Source organism: Suillus clintonianus (genome assembly GCF_016758775.1).
Source record: "Suillus clintonianus strain FC179 chromosome Unknown DEU56scaffold_54, whole genome shotgun sequence".
In the NCBI taxonomy this organism is placed as follows: Eukaryota; Fungi; Basidiomycota; class Agaricomycetes; order Boletales; family Suillaceae; genus Suillus; species Suillus clintonianus.
In genome coordinates, this window is record NW_024539278.1 from 16,634 (window position 1) to 42,387 (window position 25,754).

General features: G+C 44.6%; 4 protein-coding genes across 4 annotated transcripts; 2 read left to right on the forward strand and 2 right to left on the reverse strand.

The window, feature by feature from the left end:
* Positions 1-784: 784 nt before the first annotated feature.
* Positions 785-2,385, reverse strand: DEU56DRAFT_757514 (uncharacterized protein; the record flags this gene model as incomplete). Its single annotated transcript, XM_041350139.1, has 5 exons — positions 785-1,176; positions 1,224-1,446; positions 1,498-1,517; positions 1,576-2,152; positions 2,311-2,385. 5 exons carry the CDS (start codon positions 2,383-2,385, stop codon positions 785-787), a joined length of 1,287 nt encoding a protein of 428 aa, XP_041206627.1.
* A 2,917-nt stretch (positions 2,386-5,302) lies between these two features.
* DEU56DRAFT_757515 (uncharacterized protein) lies at positions 5,303-7,609 on the reverse strand (the record flags this gene model as incomplete). Its single annotated transcript, XM_041350140.1, has 10 exons — positions 5,303-5,503; positions 5,555-5,636; positions 5,702-6,015; positions 6,120-6,329; positions 6,543-6,733; positions 6,781-6,891; positions 6,960-7,020; positions 7,159-7,237; positions 7,318-7,475; positions 7,538-7,609. The coding sequence occupies 10 exons, from the start codon at positions 7,607-7,609 to the stop codon at positions 5,303-5,305; spliced, it is 1,479 nt and encodes a 492-aa protein (XP_041206628.1).
* Positions 7,610-11,737: 4,128 nt separating this feature from the next.
* Positions 11,738-13,523, forward strand: DEU56DRAFT_757516 (uncharacterized protein; the record flags this gene model as incomplete). Its single annotated transcript, XM_041350141.1, has 8 exons — positions 11,738-11,827; positions 11,955-12,155; positions 12,294-12,363; positions 12,493-12,569; positions 12,800-13,045; positions 13,163-13,264; positions 13,396-13,454; positions 13,502-13,523. The coding sequence occupies 8 exons, from the start codon at positions 11,738-11,740 to the stop codon at positions 13,521-13,523; spliced, it is 867 nt and encodes a 288-aa protein (XP_041206629.1).
* Positions 13,524-19,927: 6,404 nt separating this feature from the next.
* On the forward strand, positions 19,928-20,806 carry DEU56DRAFT_914397 (uncharacterized protein; the record flags this gene model as incomplete). Its single annotated transcript, XM_041357618.1, has 1 exon — positions 19,928-20,806. One exon carries the CDS (start codon positions 19,928-19,930, stop codon positions 20,804-20,806), a length of 879 nt encoding a protein of 292 aa, XP_041206630.1.
* Positions 20,807-25,754: the final 4,948 nt, after the last annotated feature.

Below are 25,754 nucleotides of genomic sequence, written 5' to 3' on the forward strand. Positions count from 1 at the left end.
GGACCATAAAACCTATCCCTCGGTATATATGAGGTGTGAAGAGGATATACATAGAGAGAGTAGTATCAAAAAAAATGAAACTATTGGTAAAGCATGTCAGTGAGATACATAAGATGCAAAGAGGGGTAGAAGACCTGTCAAGCTATATCAAAGGTAACAGAGGGAGTGATATGCTATTGATGTCATGGATTAGCCAGATGCAAAGCTTACTGGGCATTAACCAGACACTAAACTTACCAGCCACGACTGCTAGTAAATAGATAGGCCAGATGCCAAACTTACCCAGGGCTATGTCAACCAAGAAGGCAGCTATAAAAGCCAGGAAGGAGGCACTGTGAAATGTTGTAGATGGCACTGCTGGTGACTTGGGGAGGGACTTGGTGGGGTCTAACATATGTCAGGATGGCCAGCTAGCAAGGCCAGCTGGAGATGTATTTTGGACACAAATCACTGAGGCACACTGAGGCTATTTGTAGCACTGCAAAAATGAGAATGTGAAATTGCTGTATCACCATCAACATCAGGCAAGAAGAAGGGTAAGTTTAGTTTGTTTTTTTGCCTCTCACAGGGCCAATTACATCAATGCAGATCTTCCCTCTAGCCCTTGTGTACTACATTGTCTACGGACTGCTTGCGAGCATGCCAGGCATACCAAGTCATCTTTGAGGGCATAAACTACTCACATTGTGGATAGTGGGAGGTGTTGGTTGTATTGATTTCTACATTGATATTCTTGATAAAAACCAGTGACCTATAGGTTGTGTAATGTGAGAATATTTAATTGTCAGTTCAAAAATATGTATGCCGCAGCAGCTGTGCAGAATATACTCCTGAACTCTGTGACATATTTGATGTAGCCCAACTCCAAAAGTGTGTTAAGAACAACATCTAAGATCACATCATTTTCGAATACGTGCAACGTGCCGAGTTTTGCATCCTTCCCGAAAATAAATTTCGGGGTGAATGACTCGGAAGTATTGACGAGGAGGTCGCCCACTGCCTGGATTTGGTGTTTGGGCTCGGAGTCACCTGACCAAACAGAAAGGCATAGGTTGTATCCACGTTCCACCTTGGCACGCACAATCTTCTTTGAAGTCGCCAAGATGTCTGCGGATGGCACCGAGGTCAATCTGTAGAATGCCCCCACGTTTTGGGCAGCCCACTGACCCCCAAAATCTGCTGAAAATGTAAGATTTTTCTGTAGAGGAAGAAATGCCGCTGACCTTTACTCCGGCAAGATGCTGTCTTCACTAGTGCGTCATGAGCCTTGGTCTTCCTTTCCTTCTCAAACAAGAAAGGGGTTTCATTGACCGCTGATCGAATAAGTATCTCTCTTGCATCCTTGAAAATGCTTTCGTGAGTTCGATTGTTTTCATCATATACCGAGGGTCCTAGGCAGGATGGCTCTGAGGGTGTAGTGGACGGAGTAGCATCCGCCGACACATCCTGGGAGTCAGTGAATTAGTGATTGACAGTATGCGAACAATGAGCGCCCACCTTAGTGACAGTTAAAACACCTCAGTTTTGACCTCAATGAGTCACGGGGGTGCATATATGGGCAGAATTTTATCACACCGTGACTGCGTTTTCCAGATGGTTGGCCCCTTTGTGGCTCCAATTGACGAGTTGAAAGAGGTAAAGGCTCTCCTAGTAGTGGTGTCTCATCAAGAGGTAACAGCTCGTCGAGAGGAGGGAATGCCTCTCCAAGAGGCGGGACATCCTCTGAGCCTGGAGGTATTGTACAGGTGCTATCAACAGAAAAGATGGGTGCAGTGTATTGAAAGTATGGAGAAAATGATAGACTGTGCAATACTGTGGAAGCTGCGTAAGGTAAAGTATGTACATCATAGAGATTGAACTGCGGCTGGGATAGGTTGCTGTAAGGATCATTGAAGGAGGTGGAGTGAAGATTGATCATTGACGCTGGCAGCTGCTCTTTGCCAGCATCAGTCCGAGTCATGGTGGGGTAATTACTGCAGTAGTTGAGGAAGTTGAGTTCTACCATGACTAGAAATGGGTCATTCAAGCTGGACGCTGGCTGCCGCTGGTCGCCAGAGCCAGAGGGGTAACCATGATGATTATTAGAGCTAGTGGCCCGGGGGTAAAAATTTTGGTCGGCACTATGGCGTGTATTGAGGAAACACTGTTGGTCCTGAATGCAAAGCATTGTCGTGCAGGTAAGCCTGTTCGACTCGGACAGATCTGTCTATTTTCAGAGGTTTGATGAAAGTGAGCTGGATGGTCGCATAGGCAAGGAGACTGAAAGATGGTTGAGTAATACCAAATGCATCATGGGCAAAAAAAACATACTGATTCATCGCCTTCGACAGACAGAATGAAGGCAGTGCAGTCTTGTAGACACTGCTGGCAGGAACCTGAGGCCATTGTACAACAAATTATCGGCTAGTATCAGAGTAATAATAAAAATAATGACATGAAGGAGAGAAAGAAAAGAGAGGGGAAAAAAATGGAGACGAGCGATACAGTGGGGGAGATACTTAAGAGACGAACTGTCGACTTACATAATTTTGATGCAATCACTGATCTAGTGTAAGATAGGTTTCCCTAGATGAGGGACTCTCGAGGAGTGACCAGCCCAGAGCTATCGCCTGGCAGCTGAAGACATCTGATCCCGGGCCATTCGAGAGAGAAGTAAGGAAGAAAAAACAATAGTGTGGATGTTCCTGGACAGGTGTTCAACCACTTCATTTAGATATGATTGGAAAATACAGACTTCACCAACTTCTATACTTCCTTCACCCATTGTCATGGACCAAAAGTGTTTGGTAGTGAGAACATGGCATTTAATTTCTTCACAATAGAAGGTTGCTGATACTGTCAATAACCATGATTTCTTCCAGAATGCCATGAGCAGGAATATTTTTTTAATAGTGGTGTCTATACTCCAGCTCCTATTGATGCTGTTAATTATGCTCTCAGTTTAATGGCTTCATTCACCCCAGACTCTATGTCTATCTTTGGCAACTCAGACATTTTCTCAATGGTTGAGAGCAACTGGATGAATTCAGCTCATATCTTGCCCACAGTATCCTCTATAGCCCTAACACTGCCACCATATGATCCACCAATCATGTATATGCACACATCATTACTTTCACATGGTTCTATCATTGGCCCTCAGACTCCACCTGTCTTTGTAGGCTATAGCTCAGAAGTCTTTCAGGAAGAAATAAGCTATACACCTGCTTACCTCAATGCCCACTTTCTTGCTGCATAAACGATCATTTCAGACACCAGACTCATGGCCAAAAATCATCTGCATGTCAGCCAAGGTGGCAAGGCTGCATTCAAGTTATACTGTTTTCAAGTAATCTCTAAAATGCAGACCTTTGTTAGTACTTCTCCTCAACCAGTGAAACTTGGCAAGTATGAACATTGATGACATCTACTTTGCACTTACAATATAGCAGGACTCTGATGCTGTGAAACCAGACACATCAAATCCTTAAACATCCAGCATGCAAGTATTGTTGAAATGATACATTATATTGTTGGTCTAGCTCTTCTTACTCACATGTATACCTACAGTTATACCTCAAGTGGGCTGTGTTTGTAAAAGCAATGAGGATCTGCATGCAAAGTTTTGTTGAAGAGCTAAAAAAAAATCTATTTGGGCAGCTTTGATTTAAAGAGCAAAACACCTCAGGATGCTAAAGTGTATATTAAGTGACTCATGAACATGACACATTGAGACAATAATGTTACATCCGTTTGACGATGTCAATATATTGTTTTCATCTATCACAATCATCTGACTATGAGGTTGACCTTTCATATTCCAGAATGCATACCACAGTGCGGCACTATTAGCCATGTTTGATGTCGTTGGGAGACAGAATCATTGATTGTCATGTCGAAGGGTTATGGTCAACCACCGGAGAAAGGTAGGCACATTGAACATTCACTAGTATCTCAAGTTGCTCACATTATATCAGGACTCCAGTGTAGTCAAACCCAATGAAAAGATTTGAAACTTATTAACAATGCTATCGGATTGGTATGTACTAATTATTTTCTCGTAGTTTGGGTGGCTCTGAGAATGCCTACAGGTGACAAGCGAGCAATTGGCATTCATCAAGAGTTTGAAAGCCAGCGCAGCTGCCTACATCGACAATCCAGACAGGGCTTCCATCAGAAGTTACGATCTTCAAAGCCAGCCCTCTCATATGATTTCAACTTACATCAACACATGGAGCTGTTGAACCTGTCATACATCAAAATAGTATGCAGGTGTGGTGGAGCGATTGGATTCACTGTGACTGGTGTAATGATGGATATTGAGAGACAGATCACTGAGACCATCCTAAGCTTTAACTAGTGCTTTCTGGCCTTGAGCAGTAATTACACTGGAAAATTAAGCAGAGAGGAAAGGAGGGTGGTGAGGGTGCTTGGCCTGGGGAGCATCCTTGGGAGGAAGGATTCAAAAAGACCCTGGGTGGTCATAGAGAGGCAGCTCAATGGGAGAAAAGCCTCCAGGGCACTAGGCTTTCAAGGCTGCAAGGACCACTGATCTATCCTTTCTGAAGCACACAAAGTACTGGGATAGACCCGTATTTTTTCAATGACTAGTTCATATGCTCATTGATTAGATCTAGATCTGGCTAGCTATGAAAAGCCCAGAACATGAGACTCACCACAGTGTGCATAGATCCAGGCCAAATGCTTCACCCTATCATTCTCAAGGTAATATTGTTTTTTTAGCCTTTGCTTTCTTACTGGGGTATCCTTTGTGAGAGTGTGGTGCCTTGCCATATGGAAGTGACTTTGGCTTCCAAGTCCAGACCATGACAAGCAGTGGTGTGCAAGTTATATTCAACTTGAATGACATGACATTTTGAACACTGTACCTTTTGTCAACTTAGGAATATAAGCAAGATAGTGCGCAGTGAAGCATGATGGCTTGCTGTGAACATATTTTGACTGGTTCCCAAAATACATAAATATAGGCCATAACAATGTGGTGCTAAAACTAGTGAGGTGTGTTGAATCTGACCATAGCATGATTGAGGTAACAACCATCTTGAGGGTACAGCCATCAACTCTAGGCATTGATGCAATTTTCTGATGGTCATTGATCATGGCTGGGAACATATACAATTCTGAGTATACATGCTCTGCAGGTTCATTGGGTGATGCTTGGAAAAAGGTTTCAAACAGAATGAGATAAAACTGTTCTGCTGAACCTTTGCGACAGGCAGTTTCGAGGACCTCTAATGAATGGCAGTAGCATGGTCCTGGTACATCAAATTTGTGGGTATATTCCTCCGAGGAATCCACCGTACTATCGGCAGGCAAACAGATCTTGACCGAGGCCTCTATTTATCCATTGGCTGTTAAAGGAATTCAATTTGATTGCTTCATCACTAGTGCCTTGGTGGGCCATGATGAGGATGTCTAATTGGTGGATGGCCTCTTCATGCACGTGCACAGAACATAAACTGCCATGGTTGGTACCAAGGCGACACTTGAACATCATTACATACTATGGAAAGGGGTAAGTGTTAAATATAAAGTCGTCGACAACAGCACATACTATGGCACATATCTCTGACAAGAGTTGTGTCAGAATTTTACGGTAGTCGTTAGGGAACAGATTCAGCAAGGAGCTTTCACAGCTGTTGTAGATTGAAAGCAAATCAAGATTATCAAAAGCAATCAGTAGCCTATCTATCTATGTTACAATGTGATTTGTAGATCATCGTTATCAGCTTCGGCAACAGTGCGCATCTGCAATGGTCCAACCTCGAGAATATCAAGGATGTAAGCCTCAAAGGTAATTTTCTCTTCTCCCTCGAGGCCATCGAGAGTGTTGATGATTTTGATAAACTTATTGTGGTGGCCGAGGCCCGAGAAAGGGTCAACAGTTGGGTTTATGAGCCCCTGCTCCTGCAGTACGCAGTGGACCGCTGCGCCAGCAGTCGCAACAACATACCAAAGCTTCTGCAGCAGCGACTCGTCAAGGAAGTGCTCGTATCTTAAAAAACCAAAAAAAAACTGAATCACGACATGTTTGATGAATGGGTGAATGAATCATTTGTCAATGTGTATATGACCATCCTAGAATATAATTAGACATTTATTGTACCGAAAACACATACACATGCCGCATCGAAACGGTAAGAGTGCATGAACGATAATGAGTTGACAAGTGCAGTGACGATGTGTATCTGATATTGTATCGGTGTGCGCCCCGATGTATCATTTCCCGAGCGGTATAGCTCGTACGCATAAGGGACTCCACTGCGCGCGATTTCTACGATTTTCCCGCGGGCAATGCTGAGTGATTGAGACACACTGTGATATTGTTCCTTCATAATGATTCGGTCAATTGAAACCACAAAATTTATTAGTGCTAGGAGTCGTGTATGAGTGTTGTAGACATGCTCACCAGTTAGCGAACTAAAGTGTGGGACCAATTTCAAGATTGCATCATTGATGATGTGTTTGCGATCTCCCAGTGTTTGTGACATGGTGTCTTGCGAGAAGATTGATCCGACAACGTGCTTTTACGTGTCGCGCACAATCTGCGCACGAACATCGGCTCCTATTTGAATTTCATTGGTACAGTGTCCATCGCAGGCGCTGGTGCTGTGTCGGCAGCAACGGTACTTGGTCCATCGGGAGTTGTGAGAGGTCGTGGGACCACATATGGTGTTGAGGGCATTGATATTTGCCTCGATGTGCGTCTCACACTTCTTGCGGGGCCTAGAGTCTATTAAAAATGTCGGTAGAGTTAAATTGTAACAAGTAAGTAAACACCTACATGCACCATGCCAGTGTGAGGTATTTCACCCCTTCGCATCGAAGTCAGATCCGGTGTCCGGTGTATCTTGAATAAATCACGGTAAGGTGGGTGGGTGATTGTGTGAGCTTGAAGATGATGTCGGTGCTTGGTTATTTATTAATAATCAGGCGCCAGTATAAGTACAGCGACTCACCAGCTCCACCATCATCCCAATCATCCCGACCATACAGAAAGTCGAGATCGAAATTCCCGTTCTGATCGACACGGAAGGTCGGTGGTAAGTTGTTAGACTCATTACCTTTGAGGGCCGTTGGGGGGGTGGCGATGGTGGCGATGGTAGCGATAATGATTTGTTAGTTAGTGTCGGGGGTGGCAGCACATATTTCACTCACTGGCTCCTTTGTATGGGTCAAAGCCATCATCAGGCATCCGTAGTCATTTGGAAAGGATGTTGAGCTGGTTGCTATCTGGCTGTCCCGATGGATTCAGCCCAGAACCCCTAGGTGGTTTGGGAACGGGAGCCTTGCTTTTCTGTTTTGTACCGCACCTACCTTGCATCCAGCTGACGGTGGTGGGCAGAAGAGAGTAAGGAACTGGCCGCAATCGATGTAGTACCGCAAAGAACAACACGTGCAAACTCGTAGTACAACACTGTACAAACTTCAAAAAGGGCATAAGTAACGAGAAATTTGATACAAGAAACGGGCATCTATCTACTATCATAATGAATCAGCATGAGAAAAAATGAATTCAGCAGTTGTGTACACATACCACTGGATAATTCTTAGTGGTCTTTGTCCGAGTACCCATCCAAGCTATCTTCATCCACAACCGAACGTACATTTTGCCTTACTGGGCTGATGTCCTATGAAAGTGTGGCCTCGTTGATTAACTTCACCCGCGACGCACAAGGGGTATTATCATCTTCTTTTGAACATCATCTTCTGATGGAACTAACATTCAGTGTTTTCACAAGTGTATTGTAGGTTGACGATGTAGAGAGTGATATCTCTACAGGCTCGTATCCCCTCATTTATACATCAACCTCATCCCTATCCGCACTGTAGGCGCGACTTTCCCGCGCCTTCCGCAGACCTCGCGCAGACTCCTGCGCTTGCGCTTAGCGTGCACTTTCCCGCGCTTCCATCGGCTTTCCTCAGGTCCATCCATCCATTGTCTATTTGGTCCATAGGTGCGTATTACATACATATATTGGTTTTCTGACAGCTGCTGTCTCCTTACATACATCTGTGACATTCCTCGGCCGCGTTCCCACGCTTCCACACTCTTTGGCCGCCTTAGGACACTTTTCGCTCCCTCTTCGCTAGCTATCCTCTATATCTACTGGGCTTTCTGACAGAAGGTTCCTACTTATGCAATTACCCTTAGAAGAGTTCTGCAGTTTGTGCTATGTCTTAGAGAGCACTTATCTATAGCCAGGAGTCATACTCTCCTTCCCTTATCAGTCTATATTCATAATACATACGCTTGATACCCATTCCTTGCGTCCTACACAATCCTAGACATCCTTCCGCACTTGCGCTCTACAAGTGCCGTGTTCCCGTGCGTTCCGTGCTTTCTGCACATTTCCCGCACCCTCCGCATACCTCGTGTGTTCCTGCGCTTCAAGCGCACTTAGTCGCCCGACTTCCGCCTGACTCAGCTTCCCCTAGAGGTCGAACATATCGCCCTCACATCAGAGCAGATTCCTCCAAGTCTGTTCGTTGTACCCACAACAATATTGATAATAATGGTGCAGCGGCTATTGCGACTGGTAACCCGCGAAACTAAAAACCAAGGTCCCGCTAAATTGAAAGTGATCAACAACTTACTATTTATGGTGAAGCACCATGTCACCCCAAAAATTATTGCTCTACTTATACATTACACATCAAAACAACTTGAGCATCAGCAAAGGTACATCATTCTATAATCAAAATATAATACAATACTAACAATTAAATTTAAGACACATTAATTCATTAAGACTCAAAATAAGGTTGTAAGGGATGCAATCTTGAAGAGGCATGCTCTGGACTTTGACAGCACATTTTTCACTCTCACAATTAAAGAAGGTACAAGTGAAATTGTACACATCAACTGGAACAACAATCTCAATTCTATCATGTGGCTTATTTTCTCTTGGGGACTGAGAGAGTGGGTATATTGTTTTGACACAGGATGGCATGAGCGCTGCAGAACATTTTTGATTTTATGGTGTGCACTTTGGCTTATTGTACTACTCCAGTCACCAAGGGGCAAAGAATTATTCTTACCTACTTCTCGGATAGCAAGTGAGTTTATAGTGAGATGCTGTGTATTGCCTGCTGATAACCTTTTAATAGCTTATGGATACAATTCAGGATTTTTATCAGCAAGCATTTGACAAACCTGCAATGGCTGAGGTACTGATGCACTACCAACATGAACTCATGTGAGCCAGCTGGCTACTCCTCATGGATGACAACTTTATGTGTGCATATGAGTTTAGAATCATCATTGAATTTCTTGATGGTATTTGTTGGCAAGTCTTTCCCCAATTTTGTTTATGTATTCTGCAGACTATCTGGAAAAGTGAGTCACAGAATCTTCACCAGCTCAAATCTCATCTTGATTACACACTTTGCAGAACACTTCTGGCCTGTATTAAGTTTCTGGTGAAATGTCCTTGCCCTCGCTGTTTAATTTTAGAGGACAAGATCAGAGCACTTGGTACTTGTGCTGATAGGCACCATCATGATCGAGATGCGCATCAAGATAGTTATGGGCTATGATCAACAATCAAGAGGGTTCATAACTGGCTGTACATGAAGGGTACCAACATTACTAGTATCTTTGTTAAACATCTACTTAGCCCAGATTCTCTCATTGCAACTATAGTTGGTCATTCTCACATAATTGCATTATGATCATTGGTAACAGATTAATAGAGCGCAATTTCAACTCAACTTGCTCAATTTGGATTCAATTTTTATTTGATTTTCATACCTGACATACTCTATGAGTTCAAGCTGGGAGTTTGGAAGGACCTTTTTACTCATCTTCTTCAGATTTTGCACACATACAGGAACAATACAATTCAGGCTTTAAATAAATGATTTGTTTATTTGCTATCTCGCACTGCCCTAATATTAAGACTGAATTTATAGGTATCAACAAGTACCAATGCTTGGACGGGGTACAATATGTCGATTGAGTACCAATGCCTCAGGCATGAAGTGTCTTGCAGTGAGGGACTTTGAAGACTTGCTGCAGGAAACCATTGTGTAATGTGCTGAGTTACTGTGAGTTAAACTGACAAAACAGTTGTGCTATACCCATGTTTGAGTTACTGCTTCCATTGCAGTGGAATGAACTTTTGCTAAATCTACTATTTGAACTTGCAACATGGCAAGGCCTTGCTAAACTGTGAATGCATACTAATACTTTGCTTGGCTTTCTCAACACATCCACAACACATCTTGGAAGGTTTCTCAGGCACTTGGTCAAAGAGACTGAGGAAGAATTTAGATCTACTGAGCGAGGAGGCTGCTTGTGGATGCTGAAAGGCTTAACAGGTAGCAAAACAAGGGCCTTTACAATCTGCAGGACTAACTTCAAGGTGAGGTACAGATGGGCCAAAGATCTGACAATTCAACTGTGAGACATATAAATTCTATGCCCTCAGTAACTAGTCTTAACAATGCTATGATTTAGGATGATGGTGATGAGGATCAGGGAACCTTGATTAATTGGAAGTTTGCCATGCATATTGTTCCAGGTCTACAATATGCTATTGGTGGGATGGTCAGTACTTCTCTCATATGCAAGAATTATTTTACTAACAGCAATCATCAGGGTACATTGCCTTTCATGTCTTATTCTCTTCTGTGGCAGCTTTCAGAAGTAGTTGGTGACTCAGTGACATCTGTTCACAGCTGGAAGATGAAGGTTGCAACACATTCCCTTGCAATGCCCCCACTGCTTGTGCTACATCACTAGCATGATGATCTTGAATCCTTTTTCTACCTCTTTGTGTGCATCTGCATCAAATTCAGTGGTCCCCTTAGCATTGAACATGATTTCTCAGCTTATAATAGTCGTGAGTGGCTACCACACCAATGGTCTGCAAACACGCTCCGAGCAGCCAGCGATGTGAAGACATGCACACAAGCTCCAACAACAATTCCACCCCTACTTTGTGAGTCTACTCCCACTTCCAAATCAATGGCACAAGTTGATAAGGAACAAAGGGCCATCAAGTGTAGTAAATTTCCAGGAGGTCCTTGATCTGTTGGAAACACACCTCAACATGCTTCCAAAGGATGAGCCTTCCCCTGAACTCCTGTTTGCAAGGAAAGTGATTGCAGCACTCTCGCAAAAGAGAAAAACCACTGAATTAGAGGGTGATGATTGTGGTAACTCAGATCTAAAAGCACTGCCAATCAACAAATGTAATATGATACAAGGTTGTATGAGCTGAATGATGGAAGCTGTGTCCCAGCCCAAGCAGAGTAGAACTACATAATCATTCTTTCCAATCTTAGTCAATACCTTTTTTACATGTACAATTTAAACTTTGTTCTGATCGTAATGGAGGTATTTCCACCTTCAAATTATGCTTCAGCTGTATATGTGAGTTCAACGAAAGGAATATCATGTTTCTTCTCAGCCTACAGTGTTCTGACTCACCTTCAAAGCAGAACTTATGTACTCAACTATGTCTCACCAGCCCCATCCATGATCTGTGCTGTGCTGTATTACATTTAATGTGCTTGTGCATTGACATTTTGACTAAGTTATATTCAAGCATTTTGCAAGGTGCAATGGGGGTATTATTTAAAAGATGAGTATCTGTAAATTGTTGGTGTCATGGTTCATCTCTCCCCCTTCTCTAGTGATTCCAGGTAGCTCCAAGAAAAAGAGTACAAAGTGGAAAGCTATGGACTCTGACCTAAAGACACCTAAAGGGCAAGAAAGTGAAGAAATCACATGCTCAGGCTGAGGTACCATCTACCACCAATCAAGCAGATGAGTCACACAATCCTCAATATTCTGGCTATTCTGGAGTGGGGCAAGGAGGTAGGGGCACTCAACTGATGGTACAATACTAACCAGACATTCAAAAGAAGCAGTCTCCTCTGTCATATAGCCCCTCAAAGACCCTGAATATAACAACTTCCACATCACACTACTAATTCTTATGCAGACTCCTGCTGCTCCTACCCCAGGCTTTGAGTTGAATGAACTTTCTCACAATGTGAAGCTGGTGGATGATACAGATCAGATTTTCACTCCCAATCATTCCTGTTGTTCCCCCTTTCAACATGCAAGATCAATATACATGCACCGACGTGTTGGACTTTTTCAAAGGGTCTGTTTGAATTTCGACAGATCCTCTGAAGGTAAGGTGTGTGTCTTCATGAATTCGGTTTGTGCATGGGGATGGCCAGGGCGTCCAGAGTTGCTCTGAACCCTGGTCACTGATGCGAAGAAAGAGGCCTGTGAAAATAAGCAATGCAGGTGTCATTAATAACGACTCGGATAGTCATTTCAAACCTACCTGTGGACAAATCATAGTGCAATCACAATCAACCAGATGAACTTGGCAGCAATCTGTTAGTGTCCCAACGCCCACAACACTTCTCAGACATGACTGTTCCTGAGGTTGATTCCCCGCTTTTAGCTGAGCAGTTAAACCATCTCTCAGAGTATTTATGCTCTTCTCCATCTTTTCAATCATGCAGCATGGACTCTCGAAGGCTACTTTGGAATAGTGCTCTTCAGTTCTCTGGAAATATGCTCGGTGGTTGATGTTGCTCTTGTGTGCCTTCCGCCGGAAGAACTGATCACTGTTTTCTTGGCAAACACTACTTAACTAAATATGTGTAACTATTTTGCAAAACAGCTCCCCTGCTCTGTCTCATGGAACCAGATCTTCAGGCATTAAATAATCCCTTTGTGGCTGCCACTAGGAGTTTGCATGCACTATCTGCTTCAGATGCCTCCTAAAGTCAAATTAATATTCATACCTCTCACTCTTCCCAATCGCAGGCTCCTGCTTCCAAAGCTCATTGTTCAATCACTACTCCTTGTGTCAACGATCCAGTACCTTCCAAAACAACTTCAACTATCATAGCGCAATTAGACACTAACTATTATCATAATTTGGATCCTGCCCTCTGGTTGAGTGCACCACTGAATACAGATTCCAAAAAGTCAGACACATTGAGCGATGAAGGTGGTGGAGATGAGGAGATTGGTTGGGAGAAGTCGGTGGACATCATGATACACACCCCAGTAAGTCCTTCTCTATTTTCAATCATGTTGGGCTGATGAACAACACATTTTTCAAGAGAAGAACTTCCATCCCAACCTTAGGTGCCACCTGTGCTGCCAACAGATTTTAATTTTCAGCATTCATGCAATGAAGATGACCAAGTGGCTGGGAGAACCTTGGTGGTTGGTGGTGATTTGAGCAAGGGTAGTACAACAATGAATCAAGAGAGCACTCCCCAGGTATGAACTCAGTATTTTGCTGGAGTATATTAGAAACCAATCTGCCAACATATTAGTATAGATATTTCTTTTGTTTTGACCTGTGCTCGCTACCTTCAATGTACTTACTATATATGGTAATTCCACTCAAGATTCATTCATTTGTCATGTTTTTCCCCTTCTTCCCCCAGTCTCTTTATACTCGACTGGGGTAAGTCTCACTATACAATACTCATATTCCTTACTGACGTAGTACAGGACTTATGAAGTCCTTGTCTGAGTTATGAGCCCTGTCTGATGCAGGCACTGATATCACTATTGAGACTCATCGGACACTCTCGCACACCGTGAACTTCTGAAATATACTATACCCACTGCGTATCTCCAAGATCAATACAATATGTGTTCTGAACCATGACTGAAGACCCTTGCGGACATGTTGGAATGCTTGGACCTGCCACATTTGACCAACCAACCCATTCACCCGCAAATCTCAGAATCCCAACTATGAACAACTCTTGTTCAACCTTGTATTCACAATCTGCCACACCACACCATCTGAATATCATTGATGAAAACACAGCTGATGAAAGACGAGACTCACTTCACACTGAAGAAATCCATCGACCCATCAAAACTCACTCATTTCCTTCATTTACATCCCAAGCTCACATCTACTAACTATTCAACCTAGATGAGCACTGTATACTGTGCACTCAAGACCGTTGGATTACATGTTTATGTAGACCCAAACTTCGCACAGCCACTACACAATTTGCTCAACAAAAGATACCACCCTGCCTGTTGGAGTAAAGCAAACATGTTCATCTGCTCAGTCCTCACCTCATGCATGACAGAGGATGTTATGGCCCAATTAGCACACCTTCAATATGCCTCTGAAATCTGGACGGGCACGAAACGGCTATACTCGGGTACCACAGCAACAGATTAGACACTTGTTATGGCCTCTCTCATCACCACCAAATATAATGACGGGAAAGACATAAATGCCCACATAGCGAAGATGAAGGGCTACTGCCATGACCTCATCCTAATGCAACAGGACATTGATGACAAGCTATTCATATGTTTCCTGCACATATCCATGCCGGCAACTTGGAACTACATGTTTTCAGCTCTCCCCAACCATTATATGCAAAAACAGATGAGCAACTCACCATGCGAGAGATCCACACCAGGCTTGGGCACATTGCCCCAGAGAACATCAAGCGCATGATAAAGGAAGGCGTTATCACAGGAATCACGCTGGATCCCTCCAACGTCATGATGGACAAGTGCAACTCGTGTGAGTACGCAAAGGCCACGCACAAACCCATTGGCAAGGTGCAAGACCCCCCCAGATGCAAGAAGTTTGGTGATGAGGTCCATAGTGATCTGTGGGGTCCATCTCTAGTTAGAACTCCTGGACACAAAGAATACTTTGTGTCATTCATGGATGACCACACGAGATTCTCTCACCTATACCTGCTACACACGAAGGATGAAGCCTTCAATGCGTACAAGTCCTATGAGGCCTGGGCGAACATGCAGTTCGATGCAAAGATCAAACAGTTTTGATCTGATCGCGGCAGAAAGTTTACTGGTGACAAATTCACTCATCATCTCAACAGCAAAGGGACAGAACATAAACTCACTGTGCATGACACACCAGAACATAACAGAGTTGCTGAACGACTCAATCAAACAGTTGTCGAACGAACACGTGCCCTACTGCACATGAGCGAATTGCCCAAGTTCCTGTGGGGGGAAGCCCTCATGCATGTGACCTGGCTGAAGAACCACACAGCGACTCGCGCCCTGGAAAATAAATCCCCATATGAGATGCTATACCAGAAGGCACCCAACCTGAGAAACTTACCGGTCTGGGGTTGCCACGTCAAGGTCCACTCAATGAACGGCTTGAAGCTCGATATGCGAGCGATCAATGGCAGATGGGTTGTTGAGTGACGTCGATAAAGAGATAGTGAGGAACGAACGCTAATGCTCGGTTCGGCAATTCCCGCGGACAGCGCCACCGTCAAGTGTCAGATCGCACTTCGAATATATCAAACCAGCGCAGCGTATGTTTTCTCTCGTACGATATATTCTATTTTATTCCAGACAAATATTTACCGTATATAGCGCATCTTCGTATATCGAGCATCTCAGTCTTGTCCCTACTGACAAGTAACTGAGATGTGAGTATTAGAACCTTATCCCACTCAATGTTTTTACTGACTCGTATTAGATTAAATCTATAGGTACATACACAGAGTCTTGTCCCTACTGACAAGTAACTGAGATATTAAATCTATAGTTCTGCTCCCCTCGCGCCCATAACCTTAACATGGGTGGCATTCGATCGTGACAGCAATGGTCATCGAGTCTACCTCCCAGACACCAGACGAGTAGCTGTGGAGAGGAGTGTCAGATTTAATCTGGCAGAGGTAAGCATACCTTTAGACCAGGACAACCGCACAGTACAAGGTGATGATGTCGGTCCAGCACCTCCCATTACTCCTCCCAATGACCACCTAGGGCTGCAATTTGAGGCAGCTGCCCCACCCAGACGATCTGGACAAGTAAGAGTCGAGTCAGCATACATCAAGAGCCTAAGGGACGGCACTGGTACAACTGATGGCAGAAGTACCAACTTACCTTGTCGTATGCAGCCCGCTGAAGAGTCCAGCAACCTGGCTGTTGAGCTAGGAATGGTGGGGAGTATGGTGAGATGGACGAGGACGACGAAGAAATCTTTTCGATGGCTGCTGGGGTAGTGGCAGTAGAGGGAACAGATCCCACAACAGTCAAAGAAGCCAGCATGAGAAACGACTGGCCGAAATGGGAAGGTGCGATCAACAAGGAGTTAAACTTGCTGAAAGAAGCACGCACCTGGTCGATTGTCAAACGACCAGACAACGTCAACGTTGTCGGATGCAAGTGGGTATTCAAGCTGAAAAGGAATGCTGATGGAGAAATTGAGAAGTACAAGGCAAGATTAGTTGCAAAAGGGTACTCACAAGTATATGGCCTCGACTACTACGACACCTATGCTCCAGTAGCATGTCTTGCCTCCATCCGCACGATCCTTGCTATTGCAGCACAAAACGACTGGGACATAGATGTTTTCAACTTTCACAGTGCATTCCTAAATGGGAAGTTAGATGATGATGAGGTAATCTACATGGAATTACCTGCTGGACTCAATGTTGACACCAAGTTCAAAATCCTGTCGCTCGTCTCCACGTCGCACTCTACGGATCCAAGCAAGGCACCCTCAAGTGGTATCAAGAGTTTTGCTGCCTTCTCAAGAGTATGGGGATGAAGAGAGCAGAATCTGATTGGGGAGTGTTTTATAAACACTCAGGTGCAGATATTCTGATCCTTGCAGCTCATGTTGATGACTGCACAGTCGCCAGCAGCAACAGCAAACAGGTCGCAATTTTCAAGCGCGACATAGCTGCTCACTACAAACTCATGAATCTCGGCCCAATCGCATCTCTGCTGGGCATGAAGGTCACTCGCAACCATCTAGCATACACCATCTCATTCTTCCATGAAACCTACATCAACTCTATTCTAGCTAAGTTCAACTTCACCAATCTCAAACCCTGCTCCATTCCCATGGACCCAAACTCGCCACTCTCGCAATCCCCAAACCCAAAGACTCCCGCCAAATCCGCGCTGATGAAGAACATCCCTTATCGCGAAGCCATTGGCTCGCTCATGCATCTCACAGTCGGCACATGCCCCAATATTGCCTTTGCAGTCTCCACTGTCGCACAGTACTGCGTGAACCCCAGTATGAAGCACTGGGAGGCAGTCAAGAAGATTTTCTGGTACCTGACTGGCACCACTTCCTTCGCACGCAGTCAGAACCTTCCTCAGTGACCTCCACTAAGCTCACTGAGGTCAGTACCTATTATCCATAGTACCTACATATAACTAATAGTCCCTGTAGCCTCGTGTACTCGCTACAGGTATATATGACCAATACAGTGACTTCTACTAAGCTCACTGAGCCTCGTGTACTCGCTACAGTTTCCCGATGTTTTTGATGCTGGGGGATGGAGACCTGTTACATTCATCATTGTCAGCATCAAGTGAGTCATTACCTTGGTCTCCATCCATGTCAAAATCAACCAAGCCTTCAATAGCTTCGTCAAACAGGGCCTCGTCACTTGGGCTGGGAGAGCGAGTCGTGGAATTTTTGAGGCCCGAACTACTAGGGTATCCACCTGCAAGTGAGTAACATAGTACACTGCTATTAAATTATGTGTGATTCAATATATAGATGTTGGCACTCACCTCGAGACCTTGCAGCGACTGGACTCATTGTGTGATTCACAAGCACAGCCTCGCGCAGGCACAGCAGCTCAGCAGCCTTTTCTGGTGTCAATGTGTTGAGACGCGGAGTCCTGTTCTAGTAATATTTTAGTCAGTGCAAAGCAGTACTATGACATCAATAGACATACCAATATAACCCTGTGTGGAGCGCACAGCACTGTACTTTTATGTGGAACCAAGTTTGGGTCCCTGGCAGGCATTGACACAATTTGACTGGCAAACTAATAGTGCGAGAGTCATTAAATTGAATATTGATGAGAATAATCAAAAAACTTACACCAGGATCATTACCTGATGCCAGAGACTTGCTGTATGGTATCAGAGAGTGCTAGCATTGAGAGAAACTTACAGTGAGACAACACAAAGAATATGAGGATACTAATGTACTTACCAGTGCGTCCATTCTGGTAAGCTTCACATTCAGCAGCCTTTCTTGCCTTCTGACAAGCCTTTTCTTGATGTTCTTGGGCTTTACTGAGCTGCTGTCAGTGGTGATTTTCCTTGTCCTGGTGAGTCTCAGCTGAAAATGAAGATTGAGTCAGCAATAACAAACGACAATCAGAAAGTTGTGACTTACAGATATATTGAGCCCTCTCACTAGGACAGCGATAACAATGGCTAGCTGCACGATCCAAGGCAGCAGAATTTGTAAATGACATGCTGTTAGATCAGATAATGACAGGGGGTGAAAAAGAATATGTTGCACCACATTCTTATATGGCCACTGGCAGCACGATGAACAAAGTCAATGCGACCCGAGGGACCGAAAATACCCGACCATTGTGACAGCGCTACTCAGAATATCAGTCCAAGATGAGAGCAGAACAACACTAGCATGCCAAACCAGCCAAGTCTGTCACATATATCCCACATCGACTTAAACCATGCTGCATGTGAAGCACAAACTGCACTGTGAATTTTGTCTTAACGAGCTGGCCAGATGGAAAGATGTCACCTTACATATTCAAAACACTCCCGGATGTCGCCAACAATGGGACCTTGTGGTCTCTCAGAAAAAGTCCATGTCTTTGGAACAGCTGGGTGAAGAATCTATCATGGCAGACTTCAACACACACCCAGGCCCAGAATATGAATACGAAATACCTGAAGACATCAACTACAAATTTCCACAAAGGCCAAGACAACATGGATACGAGCCTGATGAGGTTCCAATGGATTTGAGCTGCCAATCCAAATGTGTGAGAGTGGAGGAGGTAACAGATGTAGAAGAACCCAAATGATTCATGAAAGGGTTCCTGCGGCCTGCTGCAGACATTTGGGGGTTTGGAAAGACAGGGTTTGAAGAAATTTGGCAGGAGCAGATTGATATGGGACTGGAAGGAAATCCATTGACGCCATTTTGCAATGAGGAGGGGTGGAAACTCGCTGAGTGGCTCGCAAAGAGAGTCAACAATAGACGAATTTCTGAAACCTCCAATTGTAAGTTTCCGCTATGTCTTGGCATCAACGAGAGCTAACATACCTACCTAGACCAAAAATTGCACTCAGCCCAGCTTCGCCCATAATTATACATTCCAAAAGAAGCTCAACAAACTACCTAAAGGTCCTGGCTGAACCTGTGAGATTGTCACGTCAACAGGAGATCAAGTGGATGATGATGGGAACCCACTCACCGAACAGCACGAACTTTGGTGTTGTAATCCTGTGGAGTGTGTGCACGAGTTGATTGGTAATCCCGTGTTCAAGGAATACCTATCATATGTTCCGGAAAAAGTTTATGAGGATGCTGAAGGAAATAGAAGGGTGTATGACGAGATGTGGACAGGTGACTAATGGTGGGACATGCAGGTTAGTCAAGTGAAAATCCAATGTAAACAACATCTCACCATTCTAACCATGAAAATTGGGAATGTCTGCCTGCTGGCACTGTTGTCACTCCAGTGATTCTCACATCTGACAAGACCAATCTTACCTGTTTTTGTGGCGATAAAGCTGCCTGGCCAATATATCTGACCATCGGAAATATCAAAAAGGACATTCACTGTCAGCCTTCTAAGCATACAACAGTGCTGATAGGATACTTACAAATTTTGAAGATGCCACATTTCAAGGATGACAAATATTGGCAGATTGGGCGATATCGCCTCTTTCACAACTGCATGCGCTTGGTGATGGAGCCACTTGTTGATGCCGGCACTTGTGGAGTGGATATGATCTGTGCCGATAGGAATATCCAACGTGCTTTTCCCATTCTCGCAGCATATATTGCAGATCACCCCGAACAATGTCTAATTGCCTGTTGTAAAGAAAACCACTGCCCTTGTTGTATCGTCAGATCAAATCAACAAGGAGATCACTTCGACTCACCACTGTGTAATGTCACTGAGACCAGAGCCACTCTGGAACAACACAAAAAACGGTGAAGACCCTCACCTTTTCGAAGACCAAGGACTTCACGCAATCCATTATCTGTTTTGCACATATCTTCCTCACACTGACATTTTCGCATGTATCACTCCAGACATACTACACCAACTACACAAAGGAGTGTTCAAAGACCATATTGTGAGCTGGTGCACTACCATCATCTCAGATGCCAAGTTTGATGCTCAATTTCAAGCTATGCCCGAATTTCACAGTCTCAGTCATTTCAAATGTGGAATCTCGACCGTCTCTCAGTGGACTTGCACCGAGCACAAAGAGATGCAGTGCGTGGTTTTAGGTGTCATTGCAGGTGCTGTTGAACCTCATGTGTTCCAGGCTGCAGGTGCACCTCTCAATTTCATTTACTGTGCTCAATACCAATCACACATGGACACAACACTTGCACGAATGCAGGACACACTCAATGAATTTCACACAAACAAGCCCATCTTTTTTGAGCTCAGTCTTCGCCAACATTTCAACTTACCCAAAGTCCACTCAATGTGCCATTATGTGCAGCCGATACGATCTTTGGGCAGCACAGATGGTTTCAACTCGGAGAGCCCCAAACGGTTGCATATTGACTATGCGAAGGATGCTTACCAGGCAAGCAGCAAGGTTGATTACATCAACCAAATGACACACTGGCTCAAACTTCAAGAAGCTGTGTTTCGGCACAGTGTCTACCTGGATTGGGTCACATCACAAAGCCAAGATGTTCTTGACTTGGATGCCCTTGATGACGAAGACGACAATGATAACAAACAAGACTTAGCAGATTTGGACACCACAGATTTGTCATTTTCTCATTTATTCAATCCCATCCACTGACATCCCACGGCTACTGTGTTGCCAAGAGTGCCCTTTCCTGAACATTTTGGTATCTTGTCTGCAATTGGCTTTCGGTGCCATTGACTTCGTGCCCGCCCTTCAAACCTTCCTCACCCGCCACTTTCCTTATTCATCTATTGCTGCCAGCGAGTATGAGTTGTTTATAAATCAGTTCTTCTCCTCCTCCCTCCTCAACATCATATCAGCGATCTCAAGTGGCTTAACAGGCTTCGAGCCTATCCCACTATTCCTAATCACAATCGTCAGAAACCACCTTCACCCGCACACTTTGATGTTGCCTTTGTCATCAAGGACTGTCAGTTATGGCAGAGTGGCACAGGTTTCGATGGTAAGTCTTTTACTCATGCATTCGAACAATGACACTGAGCCTATTGCAGGGTTGCAGATTGCACAGATACGTGCAATATTCAGATTACCCTCCCACTATGGGATATTCCCTCATCTGCTGGTGTACGTCAAATGGTTACAAGTGCTGCATGATCTGGAACCTGCGACCAACCTTTATCAACTTGCATGTTCGACTTGTAACCAACAGTGTTTCGCATCTGTCATCAGTGTTCAAGACCTTCTGCAAGCAGCACTGATCTGTTGCCCAGGTTTGGACAGCATAAGGTATGGTGCGCGTCACTTAGACACCACCAATTGTGTGCTAAAGTCCTACCGTCTTGAAAAAATGTCAGAATTTTAATTCCTCTTACAAAAATGTTCCTTTCGATGAGACGAACAAAACTGTAAGAGCAATTTTCAATCTGATCAAATTTGACGGAGATAAAAATTTCATCGGCAGTCAGATTGGCCACTCATTATCTACCCTACTGACAGTCAATCAAAAAGTTGTGCTACAGTCTCTGGAACTCGTCAGTGGGACTTGTACTTGGTTGAACTGAACTGCTGGACCTTCAGCTGTGCATCTTTGGTCCCAAGCCCCGAACGATAGGCATCCAACCACCTGTGAGTCCGATGCTCCCATTTCTGGATAGTCTGCAATGAAACGGATGCTAATGCTTGTGGCATGTTGGCCTTCAACCCATCGAACGTGCAGTCACAGTGTTCACGAAGGTATCTCTTGACCTTTCCCCAGAAGAACTCGATAAAGTTCAGCTCGCAATGCAACTTTGGTAAGAATATGCAAAGATGACCGGCATTCTCGATGATCTCCCGAACGAGTAAATGTTGTTCCTGAAAGTCGGGCTGCAATTCCAGTATGTGCTTGTTGCAGCAATGAGTAGCATCTGCCTCGCACTTTGATTTGCATTTTCCGCGCTGGCGCTCGTACAAGCCACGTTCAGTCAGAACGGCCTTGACCCCCTTTGGTTCGCCAGGATGTTCCAGATGGTCAGGTGGGAATGACATTTCCTGCTCGACTCGGATGCCATCTCTGATAAACCACCCATTACGCATGCTGGCCTGTTTCCCCCCTGGATGAATATTCATGCGGCTGACAAGAAGTGCATCCTCGGCATATGTGGAATGTCCTTGAGAGTTGTCAATGAGAAATAGTGCTTGATATCCGGGACCGTGAGCACGCTCAAATGTGGGGATGATTTTCTCAGTAAGCTGGGAGTGAACAAATGAGAAATTTTCATACAGACGCAGCGATTACGACAAACCTGAGTGCAGAAATTCTCACCACACCAATAGCCTTCGTGGTTCTTGCCATATTCCATTGTTTCTCCCGCTTCGACCAAATGACCAACCGTGGAGCAGATGACATCACTTCGGTGAAGTCCATGACCTGTTCCCTTTTTCCGCAGATGGAATTCATCCTCGAAAACCCAATACTGGCCAACTGCATCATTGGCTTGTGCTGTCATTTCGTTGTGTGCACAGAGAACCAAACAATGTTCAACATAATTTGATGGATTGGCTGGCACTTCCGTATCAACATCGCCAACAGCAAATTTAACCAATCTGGATTCACAGGCCTTCATAAATGGCAAGAACTGTTGCTGGCGATAGTGGATAACATCTGGATGGTCATGCATGTCCATCAAAATAAAGACCCTTCCGGTGTTTGAGGAAATGAAAACCTTCGCATCGAAGCCATCGATGAGCGGTGCTCAGTGAAATGCCTCGGCCAACCTTCAGATGGTTACGGGGAAATATTTAAAGCTCCATATACTTCTTCAGACCATGCGGCATCTCCTCCTCAACAAGGTTTTGTGTGTATTTTGTGGCTTCAGCAGGGATAAGCTTATCTTGCGAGAGTTGAATGAGCTTTTCTGGATTTACGACCCATTTGTTTGAGCGGACATATGCCCGCAGCTCGGTGGCAATCGTGGGATCACCGAGAAGGGAGTAAACCTTCGCATGTCGACCTTGTAAAGATTCAGGGAGTTTGCGATCTGCCACCCACAGCCTGGTCCAGCTGTGCACTTTGTGGCCACCCCAGTTTGCAGCAAATCCATGACTTTCCGCTGCCCTCCGTGATGCATCAATGGAGAGCTGTTTCATCTTGATGACCATTGTGAGGTAACTCTGGATCGAGCGTGCACATTTTGCCTGCAACCCATTTGGACCTCCAACAAACAATGTTTTTTTCACCTTCAAAAGCTTTTCTATTGAAGTCAATGCCTTCTTCATCTCATCAAGTCGAGTTTCCTTCGCCAGCCGTCTCTGCTCACGGTAAGGTACATCGAGCTTGCGCCGTTTCAATGACAGAACAGCTGGCTGATCATTTTGGTGTGCAGCACCATCACTGTCGCTATCATCACCATCAGATTCTGTCCCATTGTCCGAGTTTGACTCATCGGAGAGGTAATGCAATCCATGACTGGCTAACTTGAGGTCGGGTGGATTCAAATTCTGGGGCTGACAAGATGGGGAGGGTGCATGAAATCTGGGGCGTGCAAACATTGTGCACATAAGCGTAACTTGTGGATCATCGCTGACGAATGGTGAGTAACTCAGATGTTGTTCAATGTTCAAACTTCAAAACTCACGATGTTTTCCTCTTTTCACGGTACTCCGCAAGCTCTCTTGCAGCCTTGTCATGCCTCCTCTTTGTTCGGCCCGAGTGGCCATTATATCCAAGTGCCCTGTTCCATTCCGCCTTCTCCCATTCTGCCACTGTCTTCTTCTCAAACATGGGAACAGTTGGCATTGGGTGACCATGAAGACTTTCAGCCTCGGCTCTGAGAGCAGCCAAGTTTTCCTCCAAATCATCACCCCCAAATTCACAAGGCTTTCGTCATCAGACCATTCACTCTCTGATGTGTCCGGTTCGTATTCTGAATCGCTGCCCGAGTAATCTGCATTGACACCACCCAGGTATCCACAGTCAGACTCCGAGTTGTTGTCTGAGTCAATTTCTATTGGGACATGCACTGCGCTGGGTGACCCCCCATCATGTGCACTTGAGCCTTCGTGTTCAGCGTCAACGACGGGGCTATGCTCTGCTTGTGAACTAGACGGAGAAGTGGGCTTTTTGGGCCAACGAGCTGCACAAGCCTGAGTAGCTTTGATATTGTTTTTTTTTGGTCATTGTACCAGTGAAATATGGATTTGAAAGGGCCAGTCACTCCACGACATACGCAAATCACATTTTGTGCTTAGGTTGAATCCTACGACAACAATATTGAAGCAGATTCTCTATCCTCCACATCAACTTTGGCAGCGGCTTGTAGGGGTTACCATAATAGGCTAGGGGTTAGGGTTAGGTTTACAAACTTCGAGCCAATTTGGCCTCTGCACACAATTGGTGGTGCCTAAGTGACGTGCACCATAGATGTATTGTGGATCAACAGTGATGTTCTTGAGCTCACTGATGATTTTTATATCAATCCTTATATCAATTTTCACTTGTTTGATACTATAGAGCACTTGTACTAGCACCCCCACAGCTTTGTTGTTCAAGTAGTCGCATTGCTATACATAACCCTTTGCATTGACAGAATAGACTACTTACAATTATGGAACACAAGGGTATGTCTACTGTTGCTCATGTGTTACATGACTGTCTACCTCGGGCTACTGAGTCTCCCAGTTGCAACATAGTGTTGGTGTGGCGCTACAAGCCAAATTGCTTTTTCCAGATGTAGTGTAGCGCACGGGCCTTGTTGATCATCCAATCACATTGTGCATATGATTGATTGGTCTGCGAATATGCAAGACATTGACAAATTGGTGCAAAATTGGTGTGTTTGTTTTGTGTTTGCTCAACACAACGGGCGTCAACTTGCTCAACATATGTTAAATTCATGATTTGCGTAGATTTGACAATATTTGTAAATATATCTGTGGTTCTGTGTCGATATGGTGAGGTCCGGTTTTCACTGGGAGTAAGGACCAAGCTGTGTGCCTGGTGTGCTGTACAGAACCTGGTAATTTACTGACGAGATTAGACTTGCAAGTTGTGCACCATTTGCGGCATTGATTGATCATTTAGGGCTCCGTGAGCTTCGGAGCTTGAAATTCCATTTCGAAAAAATTTCTGCCTTGAACTCAGTGTATCACCGTGTATGTTCGAGCAGCCTTTCGAATGTTCCATGGCGTACGGTGAGTTTTTCTGCCATTTGCGACTGTTCGTGATGACTATCAGTACTTTACCACATTCCGAACATACATGTGGACGACATTATTGATTTCAGCCTTGTCTGACCTTGCTTCATGATTTCTCTGCAAGTTTGAACGATCGACTGATTGCTATTTTGCGTTTCAGGTGTGCGTCGTGGATTTACCTAGCTTGTGCGTCTATTTTTATATTTTCAATGCCTTTTTTTTTGTTCTTGGATGAAATCTATTCGATGGGCGGACCGAACGTGGTGCTCCCTTCAAGTCTCCCGGTGTACAATGTGGAGATGGGAGCATTCTCTTGTTGAAATGCATCGAAAGCTGATCTGTTTCTATTTTGATTTTATCTACCTTTCTGATCCCGCGGTAATCACAATGCTGATACATCTTCATCGCAAGGTCGTGTCATTGATGA